General features: G+C 49.2%; 1 protein-coding gene and 1 long non-coding RNA gene across 2 annotated transcripts in view; both read left to right on the top strand.

The window, feature by feature from the left end:
• Nucleotides 1–523: 523 nt before the first annotated feature.
• Nucleotides 524–8,743, top strand: OSR1 (odd-skipped related transcription factor 1). Its single transcript, XM_077175108.1, has 3 exons — nt 524–877; nt 6,273–6,965; nt 7,509–8,743. Exons 2-3 carry the CDS (start codon nt 6,319–6,321, stop codon nt 7,642–7,644), a joined length of 783 nt encoding a protein of 260 aa, XP_077031223.1. The 5' UTR covers nt 524–877; nt 6,273–6,318; the 3' UTR covers nt 7,645–8,743.
• Nucleotides 8,744–9,498: 755 nt separating this feature from the next.
• The window catches only part of LOC143693704 (uncharacterized), a 34,369-nt gene continuing 32,586 nt past the window's right edge, over nt 9,499–11,281 (top strand). The window contains exon 1 of the long non-coding RNA XR_013181641.1: nt 9,499–10,792. This is a non-coding gene — a long non-coding RNA (uncharacterized LOC143693704). The remainder of the gene's footprint in view (nt 10,793–11,281) is intronic.

The following is an 11,281-nucleotide window of genomic DNA, read 5'->3' as shown; positions in this document are numbered from 1 at the left end:
CCCGCCCTCTGGGCAGGTCCCGGTGAGTCCTGTCCCGCGGCTCTGCCCGGCGGGGAGGGGGCGCAGCGCGGCGGCCGGGAGCGGCGCGGTTCGGCGCGGTTCGGCGCGGCTCGGCGCGGTTCGGCGCGGCTCGCAGCCGTGAGGTGCAGAGCGGAGCGGCGGGGCCGGATCGGCGCAGGGAGCGCTGTCGCGCAGCGGCGCCGGGCGAGCGTCCCGAACCCGCGGAGCTGCGCGGGGAACCCGCGGGGGAACCCCCGGGAGGACGCTCCGCCGGGGGGCCCTGGGGAGATGCTCCGGGAGAGGCTGCGGGAGCGGGGAGCGGGGGAGAGCTGAGAGGTTCGCGGGCTGCGAGCCCCGGGCTGCTGTGCCTCCCGGAGAAGCGGGTTGAAAAGTTGGTTCTTCCCAGCCAGGAACTTTCTCCCCGCGTGCGCATGCCCGGAGTGCGGTGGGAGGTTGAGGGGGGAGCTGGGAGGGGGGGTTGAAATAAGGAGGAGGCAGGAGGGAAGGGATCGGTTCAGTCTGAGCGCGACTGCTCCCGGGCGCGTTCGCACTCCAGCGCACGCAGCCGGCTCCGGGAGCAGGAGCAGGGAGAGCACCTCCGGCCGCGCCGGCCGGAGCACCTGGACACCTGGCCCCGCTCGGATCTGCCTGTACCCGCTGGAGGAGCAGTGGGGTGGGTGGGGTGAGCTGTGCCCCCCCAGGGCCAGCACAGACACTGACCTAGCCCAACCTCCGTTTTTCTTTTTTTTTTCTTTTTTTTTTTTTTTCTTTTTTCTTTTTTTTCCCCTATTTTTTTTCCATTATTTTATTTTACCAGCTCCAATTTAGCCCAGGATCTTTTAACTGCTGCCAGCGGTGGAGCACAGATCGGGATTAGGTAAATAAAAAGAACAACTCATTATGTTTGGTTTTGTTTTGCCAAGCCTCGGGGGTTGGGGATATCGATTCAAACACTTCCTTTACTCTACCTCCTTTCTTTCTTTGCCCCCATCCCCTCCCACAATCCGCTGGATGGTGCAGAAGCGTGGATATTGTGGTTCACGTGAGGAGGACTGCTCTCTTTGGGGCGGGCGGAGGGCTGGGGTAAGCCTTCACATGGGTCTCGGATATTTTGATGCTATTTTAAGATTTGTCCTCCCCTTTTCAAAGTTGTGTCTCCCCCCTTGCGGAGAAGCAGTGTTTCAAACCCGAGCTAAAAATGACACATACGAGCAAAACAGAAGCCTGCATGTCCTTTACGGCCTTGAACTTCCAGCTTTTCTCCTTTCTATTATTGGCATGTCTTTCCACTTCTTTCTCTTCTTTCTTTATTTCTGAGAGGTTTCTTCTTTTCTTTTTCTCCTTTTCTTGCAACGCCAGTGTTTTAGGATCTGAAAAGCCGCGTCTCTTTCTTCCCAAGGCCATAACAGGAATGAGCCTGATGTTTATATTTGTCTGATCGAAACAAGTTCAGCGCAGGAGGGACTAAGCTTCTCTCGAGGCCGAGCCTATAAAGTGTCAGTGCAAAGCTGAGGATTAGAGTATGGTTGTTATAGTTGGCTTTTGGCAGGGAAACTATAAAAATAGGGCATTTTGGAGATTATTGTAGCGCCGCAGGAATTGTTCGATAAATCGCGAGCCAGGCAGGAGGGTCCCGGACAGGTGCACCGTAGGTCCAGTCCAGTAAGTCCGGAGTCAGCTGGGAAAGAGGCCCGACCCCCACGGCAGCAGCGCTGGGCCCGGGGCCCCGGGGTGCGGCTCGGCGGCAGAGCCCGGCTGCGGGAGCGGGGCCGGGGATGCTCCGCCGTGCCCCGGCTGCCCCCGGCGCTGGCACCGCAAAGCCTCGCCCCTGCCCGCGGCCGGGCGCGCTGTGGCCGTGGGAAGCGAGGGGGGCAGAGGCAAGAAATCCTCCCTGCGGCCGGGAGAGAGGAAGGACGATGTATTCCTGTGCAGGGGAGGCAGCGGGTATTTCTCTAGGGAGAAAGCGAGGGCGAATGTTGTGCTGGGGGCCTTTCAACACCCGAGGGGATTGCAAAAGCACACGCACAGTACCCCCAAACGTGCCCAAGAACCAGTGCGGGAGAAGGTGAGGAGCTGGCCCCTGCGGCCGGCCCACCCACTCCCGCCGCGGGCCGCGCTCCCGCCCGTGGCCCCGCAGCCGCTGTCCCCCAGGGGCCGAGCTCGGGATCTCGGCTGCTCTGGATAAAGGCTGCCCCGGGCACTGCGGCCATCGCTGGTGCACTCGCCCCCCGGTTATTCTTTATTATTATTATTATTATTTGAGAAACTAAAGCCCATCTCATTCACCCGCGCTCGCAGTGGTGGTCTGGGGAGAGTTGTCAACACCGATTTCGTGATAAAATGTGAATGATGATTTTATAAGGATTGAGCGGAGATATCCAAGGCACACGCTGACTGAGTCCTTCCAGTCCTCATTAATGTTAGTAATTAACTCTTTCACGCTCAATTAGCCCCAAATAAACCTGCTTTAATAGATTCTGCACACTTCATTAATACTTTGAATAAATCTGTGTTGAACAATGCATTTTATTCCTCAAGAGCACCACGCTCGAAAAATGCGGAGCGAAAGGGCAGTTTTATTCCCTTTCCACTTAGTTTCCCAAACACAGATAACTTACAAGCTCAATTTCTCGGCTTTAACTTTAGGAAGGGAAATTTTCTTCCCCTCAAAACAGACAAAATAAATAACCGACCTGGTGGCGAAATGCTGCACACCGATGCGTGCAGCCGAAAGGACAGGGCTATCAGACTTGAAAAAATTCAGGCAAAACTGTGGAACATTTTTTTTTACGGAAGAACCTGATTGCTGTAGTTTGTCGCAAGAATGCATCATTTTATGCCCGCCACTTTATCATGTTTGTAAAAATAAGCAACGTTCTCAGGGTAATTTACCTCCTCCATTCTTCCATGTGGAACTAATTAGCAAACCTCATTATTTATGAGTCAGGTATTTAATGTAACAAATATCCCTTTCAAAGGATACATCGGAAATTGATAATTCAATGTAGAAAGGAAAAATACCGACTAGCCACAAGATTACTTAAAAATCCATTTAATTTCTCCTCTTGCTGTGCTACTAGCAGAAAACCGGGTCTATATTTTTTTTTTTTTCTGGCGTATAGAGTAGGTAGAGTTTAATCTGGAAGGTTAAGATTGAAATGGTTTTAAAACAGTGGCAACTGGACAATAGCATTACCGTATCTTCACTCAGGGCAAAGGGTAAGAAAGCTGGAGACAGATGTAGACTTTCAAGTTTATGATCCTATTTTGCAGGGTAAATTTATCTTGGCATGAGTGGGTTTTGTTTCAGTCAGAACACAAGTGTTTTGTTCTTAATTACTCACCGAGCTACTTTGTGTTAAAAAAGAAAACCACGTACAGTTTTATTGCAAAGGGGGAATTCAAGCAGAGAACTCGCGGGGTCTTCTTCTGTAAAGAAAGAAAAAAAAAAAAGAAGACCCGATAACGATCTGTTTACATGAAGCAGAATTAAAGGTGGAGGTGACACCGAAATCAAAGAAACGTTGATCTCTCTGCGGGCAAGTGGGAGACCAGAGAGCTACTACACTGTGAAACACATTCGCTTTGATGTCCCGAAGTGAGGGGACTTTATGAAATAGCCTGCTCTTCATCCATATTTTTGACTATCCCGGTCGTACAGAGCAAAAGTGTAGCTTACATTTCTGGAAAAGTGCCAAAAAACTTGTAGTAACATGAACAGTCTGCTCCTACCTCCTCTTTTCTTCTTATTTTCTCCTCCTCTCTCTTTTTCTTTTTTTCCCTTGTTGTCTTTTGCTTTTTCATCATTTTTAGGATTTTTTTTTTTAATTTAACAGAACTTCTCTAGCAAGAACCAAAAAATTGCGGGTGTAAGGGATGCTATTATGACCTGACTGCATTTCTCCTTGGTTTGTGCCTTGTTCTTTATTGGGAAAATCTAAAGAAAATTTTTAAAATATTTTCAAGCAAGAATTTACCCATATTGACGTAGTAGATTTCTGCTTATATGTTCCATATTAAGTGTTTTCTAAGAATACAAAGAAAGGAAGAGGGATAAAGATCATTTGCAGTAGCCTGTTTCATGTTTGAGATATCTAGAGCCACCTAGACAGGGAAACGGACATGGAGCCATTGTGAAGGACAGAAAGAGACATTTTCAGGTACCCAGACGAGAGGACAAGAGTGTTTTCTGTGCACTTTGTTCTTGGGGTCACCAGCTGAAGCATTTGTGCTGTGATGTGGACATGCTTAGTGTATAGGCAGCACTAACTAAATAAAAGTATATCCCCAGTAGAGCAACAAAACAGTCTGGCTGGTTCAACAGCCCTAAATAGTTCAGAAAAAAAAAAACCAAACAAAAAAAAAAAAACAACAACAAAAAAAAAAAACCCCAACAACCAAAAAAACCCCAAGCACAAAAACTCCCACCAAAACAAAACAAAAAACAAAAAACCCCAAACCCTAAAAAAAATAGAAATAGGGGAAAAAAGACCAAAGGGAGGAGAATAGAGAATATAACGTGTGCATTTTTCAATCAGTCACTATCAGAAATGTATCCAATTGAAAACCAAAAAATGTCACAGTCTCTTATTCTAGGTCATTGCAGTGGAATTCCTCTAAGGTTTGAGTCTCTCTTCCTGCTGCTGATTTATGTAAAGCAGAGTGAAAGGTGGGCCTGGAGTATAGAGCTGCTCAGAGTAAGCTTCTCCCTCTCACACCCTCCCAGCCGCAGCTCCTCTTTCTAGGCAACAGCACACATATAAATCAGATTTGTTTCCCTGGTCTTTAGACCTCTTCCACCAGCAGTTTCCACACCCCCAGACTTCCAGCTCAGAGGGACAATTACTGCTCTGCTGTACTTTGCAGACTGTTTCTCCAAAGGGGCTTAACTCTTCACATGGGGATGAACTCTAATCTGAATACCGTGAGGATCCTGCTGGAGTCCCCTGTGGGGATCTTGTAGGGGAACCTGCCGAGATTTAGCAGGAACCCAGTCAGGATCTTACAAAGATCCTGTTGTGTGGATCCTGTGGGAACACTGCAGCAAACATGTGGGGATTCTGGCAGCAAATAGCCCCACTGAAGGCAAATCCCAGAGCTCACTGAGGGGAAAGTGAGTATAAGTTGAGGACTGTGGAGTAAGGACGAGGCTCTCTGGGCTGAAGGGATATGATTCTTCCAAAAGCCATGGGTGCTCTCACAGCCACAAAGGGAGGAAGCTGTGTCCCCACCAACAACCCTCGGGAGGCATTCACTGCCAAATGGTTGACAGCAGCCTGGGCTGAATTTTCAGACTGGGCCAGATGTGCCTGAATGCTGCTGCCTTGTAGCATTTTCCCCTCCGTCTTGTGGGGTGGGACGTGTGGGGATCTGGCCCAGGAGAGAGGCTAGGGGCTTGGCAGGACCCTGAAACCCAGACCAAAGGGGTGGCACCCAGCCCAGGGAAGGGCTGAGGCTCTGCAGCTGCTGGTCTTGGGTGCCCCATGGGAAGGGTCTTGCCAGTCCTTGTCTTTTAGCCTTTTGAAGAGCTCTAATTAAGCAATTGCTTAGATTAGGAAGTGGGCTTGAAGCCAGGCACTTCTCCCTGGGAAGAGCAAATGGCATTTCAGGTTTGTCACCCAAATTCAGCATTTTCCTGTTTCTTTTTGCAGTACACAAGAGGGAGGACTTTGTCAGGTATTTTCCCCATAATGTTTTTTCACCAAAATTATCTTATTTTTCTGAAAGAGGGAGAGCATGCAGTTCTGAACATCCAAGTGCCTCCATCACCTCAGAGGCTTGGCTGAGGCCAGACCACAGGGAGCTGAGTGACCCAGGGGCAGGAAGCTCCTCACCCATCCCTGCGTCACCTCAAGAGACAGGGCTAAATGCAGCTTCTCTGGACAGATGTAGTGGGCAGTATCTCACTATTTTCTAAAGGCTGAGGTCACCTAGGAAGGGATTTTAAATTACTTGGAGATGACTGAGCTTTTTGGGCCAAAAATGGCATCTCGGCTGTCCCCGTGTACAAGATCATTGGAAATCTGCACAGCAGGGGATGCTGCTGAGAAGTGAATGATTGTGGATGCAGTACAACATTTGTGTGCAAGAGAGAGATGGGGAGAGGGAGACTCTGGAGATGCACTCACAGCAAAGACCTGGTGAAGCCTCTAATTCCAAGGCAACCTCTTCCTGTGGCTTTGGAGAGGGATATTGATTAGGGGTGAGGTAAGGTACTTTGATTTTAATATAAATCTACTTCTTCCTCTTCTCCTCCCATCTTTATTTTCCAGATATTTTCCTCCCCTGTTCCGAAGATCCTCCTCCTGAGCGGCCACCATGGGAAGTAAAACCCTGCCGGCCCCAGTGCCCATCCATCCTTCCCTGCAGCTCACCAATTACTCCTTCCTGCAAGCATTCAACGGGCTGCCCGCCGTGCCCTCCGACCACCTCTCCAACCTCTATGGCTTCAGTGCTCTGCACGCCGTGCACCTGCACCAGTGGACTCTGGGCTACCCGGCCATGCATCTGCCCCGCTCCTCCTTCTCCAAAGTGCCCGGCGTCTCCAGCCTGGTGGATGCACGGTTCCAGCTGCCCACCTTCCCACTCTTCCCACATGTCATCCAGCCCAAGCAAGAAGCTGCCAACATGACCCTCAAAGCCAAACCCCGCTTTGACTTTGCCAACTTAGCAGTGGCTGCCACGCAAGAGGACCACTCTAAACTGGGACAGGCAGACAGTCAGGGCTCACCAGCAGGGCTGGGGTCTTTGCTTGAGGTGACTAAACTCTCTCCAGAAAAGAAACCCACGCGGGGAAGGTTACCATCCAAAACCAAGAAGGAGTTTGTGTGTAAATTCTGTGGCAGGCACTTCACCAAGTCCTACAACCTTTTGATCCATGAAAGAACCCACACCGACGAACGGCCCTACACATGTGATATTTGTCACAAGGCTTTCAGAAGACAGGATCACCTGAGGGATCACAGGTAACTATTTTTCTTTTCCTGTTCTTTTTCCCTTGTGTATTTGTACTCTCCCAGTTACCAATCCACACTCAAGATTTTTATAAGAGAGGTTAAGTACCCATCCAACCAAGAGTGTTCCCTCTAGTTTTTCCTCTGCCCACTGTTGGTGGAAGAGTCCAGATAACTCACAGTGGAAGACATACCTTACTCACTCCATAAAGACAACTTTTACAACCTCCTTTTTACTTCTACATATGTTTTCAGCCTCCATTTGCATCATGTGTCCTCTGCCTCTAGGATCACCCAGAAGTGTCATGAAGACACACAGTCTGGTGACCCCAAAGTAAAAGAGAAGTTCTTTATCCCTAAGAAGGGCACCCTATAACCCTCTGATGCCCCCCTCTCTTGCACACATACATACCAACACTTGCCCAAGAACCACGCTCCAGCACTCTCAATCTCAGCAGTAGGTATAAGAAATGTCCAGCCCATTCTCCCTCAGGTGGCTTGCTGCTGAGTTTAGGCCAGTTATTTCTGATATGTCAATTGTTTTTCTCTCTCTAGATATATCCATTCTAAAGAAAAGCCTTTTAAGTGCCAAGAATGCGGGAAAGGATTTTGCCAGTCCAGAACACTAGCGGTCCACAAGACACTGCACACGCAAGTAAAGGAACTGAAACCTGCCAAACTTAAGTGTTGAATCTCCATCTTCTATGAACTTTTCCTCCCCTTCATACTTTACACCAAAACTAGAGCAGAAACGAAACTTTCAGGATGGGAGCACTGGACTTTGTGCTTTGTTTTTGTTTCTACTTTAAAAAGGGCAAAATCTGCACCCCTTCAATTTCCCTGTCCAAGCAGTTAACTTCCTAAGTCGTGGGTGAAAAGATTATTTTGAATTGAAAATATACGTGAATGATACAGAGAGTGCTAGCTGACTTGTGTGGCTTTGATAAACTTTATGCCAAAAGGTGGTGCTCACGTGTTGGACAGGAATCTCTTTAAAACCAAACAAAAACCCACAAGACACCCCCAACCAACCCTGCCCCCACCCAAAAAAAACCCAAAAAACCAACCAAAATCGTATCTTCCAAAAGTATTACTTAAGAAAATCCAAACTCTTATTTTATACTTTTTTTTGACTGTATAAAGCTTCTTATTTTTACACTTCAGGAAATACAAAGAATTCCAGAAGACAATTAAGAACTGAAACGGTGGTTTCTCATCACAGCACCATTAAGACAAGGAGAGGGGCAACTTGCAAATCTCATTTGCTAGTTTGTTTTCAGAAAAGAAGAAAATTAATGTTTGGAAATGACCTAAGTCTCTCAAGTGGGGAGTTCTATCATGTGTTAGAAAATGCATCCAGATCTCAGACCCACGCGTTCCTGGTGTTGGGACAAATCAGTGTTCATGGGACATGGAGAACTTTTTTATTACCTTGTGGTCTAGTGTGCTGTGAGGAAGTTTGTAACTTCTGGACTTATTTAAAAAACCCAGAGGAAAGAAAGATGGCAATACGTCAAACTGACGGTATGCACAACGTGGTTTTAGTGGTACTTAAAGTCTTCGTGTGTCCTGGTGTGAGAGAACAAATCTCAACTTGAGAGCGTATTTTTTTAAATGCTGGCTTTCTGAACAGTGTATTCAAATTAAGAGACATTCCAATAAGTTCTGTTTATTAAAAAAAAAAAAAAAAGTTGTATGGCTGTTTGGCACTTTATGCTGATTATTGGTAATTGACATTTATCACTGGATTGTGTGTGGTTTTTAAGTATTAAAATAAATTGTTATTTTACAGGCAAGTCTGCATGGAATACATATGTGTTCATTTTGTTTCTGATCTCTTCCCTGGTAAACCCTCTTTGTCAATATTCAGAACGTATTTTTTTTTTTTTTCTTAGTTAAGTTGTTATTTTCTCAGTGGTTGTTTCTACCGTTCTACCTAGAAAGTCTGGATCTTTTTTCTATGCATTAGCTTTCCCCCTTCTAATTTTCCTTTTCTTCCCTTTATCTTTTTTTTTTTTATTTTTGTGTTTGTTTTTTGGTGGTGGCTTTTTTTTTTTTTTTTTTTAGTCCTGACAAAAGTAAACATCTGCGGAGAGTCCAATAATTTTGCCGCTAGTGAGGAAAAAAAAAATCGTCCTGGGTAACTAAATCGTGGGTATTAGCTGATAAGATTAGGTGTCAGAAGTGTTATAAAACAAATCAGATGAGTAATGGGTGAACTGTTGCTGCTCTCGGTGCCTGGAGGCGCTGCGGGGAGAGACGCCTTCGCACCCCCATTCCCGCGTTTGTCAAGAGAGGCCATTTTTCAGTCACATCTTCGCCCGGTTCCGCGCAGATTTGGGCGGCCTTTGATTCCCGGCAGCTGTCTTAGATCAGAGATGTTTATTCCACTGCGAAGCCTCTTTGGATCGAGACGGGGGAGAGAGCGCAGCGCTGGGGCATCCGCCTGAGCCTTTGAAGCGCCTCTTGCCGCCGTCCTTTCTCGTCCTCTCGGCAAACCCTAAACCTTCCTCCTCCCGTCACAAGTCAGTGCCCCCGCGATAAGAGAAGCCTCTTTTTTTTTTGCAAATTAGTGACGCGGCAGAGGTGACCTCGGAGCTGCCCAGCGGCTCCTGCGCGGCCGCGGCACGGATGCTCGGCCGGAGCGCGGATGCTCACCGAGCCAGCCGCTGGGTCCGGTGCGGCTCCTTTCGTCTTCACCTGCCTCTTTTAGTAATTATTTCTTTATTTGGTCAAAGAATCCTATCAAGGACAGGGGAAAATGTGCGTTTCTAACTCATTTAGTGTAAGGGGAGGGGGAAGAAACCTCTCTCCCCCTCTTATTTATTGGACAACCATTCCAGCGCACCGTAACTAATGAAAAGGCACTTGCAAGGACGCGCTGCGGACCCACCTCCAACGTGGGAAGGCCCTCCGGGAGCTCGGGATGCGAAGTGCCGCCTGTGCCTGCATCCAGCTCCGGGGGCTGGGAGCACGGGCAGAGTTTGAAGCCGGCTTGCTTCGGCTTTGCTTCCCACCCGCACTGGCTTCTCACGCGGCGAGAAGGTTTTTGGTTTTGGTATCTGAAAAGCAGCAAGTGAGGGGTGCGGGGTGAAGTCTGCAGTAACCTGCAGGCAGCCGGGGCCGGCCCTGCGCGGGAGGAGGGCGGGACGAGCGCGGAGCCCTGCGCGCCGCTCCGCTCCGCCGGCATCTCCTGCGCGGAGCCCGGCTGGAGCGAGGAGCATCCGCCGCGGCGCTGGCTCGGGATGTTTGCTCGGCAGCTCTTCTCGGAGGCAATTTGAAGGTGTCGTCTCCCGCGCCTCTCCGCGGTCCTCCGTGGGGGTTTAGAGGGATTGCCTTGCACAAGCCCCGCAGGAGCGGCCGCCTTTTCGCGGCGTGGGTCGCTGCCCCGGAGCGCTCCGTGGGACACGCCAGCCGCCCCCGGCGTGCCCGGCTGCCCCGCCAGGGGCATCGCATCCCGCGCCGCGCCGAGGCCGGACCAGCAGCCCCGAGCATTGACACGGCGTTAAGGGCAGCCTGAAGGCTGGGTGGTTCATCCTCCTCCGTGCCCTTCTAAACGGAGAATCAGAGAGAAAATCCCCGATGGACTTCCCCGTCCCTGTTCTGTCGCTCCTGGTACCAAGTAAGGGAACAAGGATGCACCCGGGATCCTGTCGCCGAGCGAGAAAGTAAAGGGCACTGTCGCTCGGAACCAGGTTTTCAGGGGTCGTAACTACGAGGCAGAAACCCGAGTCGGGTCCACAGGGAGGGAGGAAGGGACTCAGGTCACTCCGCTGAGGCTTTCCCACGGTCGCTCCACCGTCTCCTTAACACCGGGAAACCGAAACACCCGTGGCGAGGTAAGAAACGGTGTCAGTAACCGGTTCCTGGGAACCATTAGAGCTGCGGGGTCGCAAAGGTGGAGAAACCACTCCTCCCAGCTGGGCATGAGAAGCGTTTCATTTGAAAAGCTGAAACTTGGTGATCTGACTGCCAAGAATTTCTTGGGATCTGCATTTTTATGTGCAATTAAAAAGAAAAAGAAAACCTCCAGAGCTGACATAATTGGAAATACAGATGTATTAAAACTACGTGGGCATGCTGAGCACAGGATGCACACACAGCCTCTCAATGCCACTTGTACTACACCTAAATGTGTGTGTATTTCCTCCGCCCAGAAAGCCACTTTTGCCCTGGTGCTAACAAAGGCTATCTATCTGGTCATGCTCCCAGCTGCATGGGGGAACAGTTCGCCTTTTCCCTCCAGCATTTTGAAATTTGCTAGGCAGTATCAGTTCAGCAATTCCAAGGAAAGCAAAGTAAAGATGAAATCATGAGTCAGAAGATAT

Source organism: Agelaius phoeniceus, chromosome 3 (assembly GCF_051311805.1).
Source record: "Agelaius phoeniceus isolate bAgePho1 chromosome 3, bAgePho1.hap1, whole genome shotgun sequence".
NCBI classification, from domain to species: domain Eukaryota; kingdom Metazoa; phylum Chordata; class Aves; order Passeriformes; family Icteridae; genus Agelaius; species Agelaius phoeniceus.
The sequence above is the reverse complement of the archived record's forward strand: the minus strand, read 5'-3'. Positions and strand labels throughout refer to the sequence as shown.

Excerpts from the sequence above, each read along its gene's own strand:
- OSR1 (XM_077175108.1), top strand. The coding sequence starts at position 6,319 with ATGGGAAGTAAAACCCTGCCGGCCCCAGTGCCCATCCATCCTTCCCTG. Across the intron at positions 6,966-7,508 it reads GATCACCTGAGGGATCACAG|ATATATCCATTCTAAAGAAA; the intron begins GTAACTATTTTT and ends TTCTCTCTCTAG.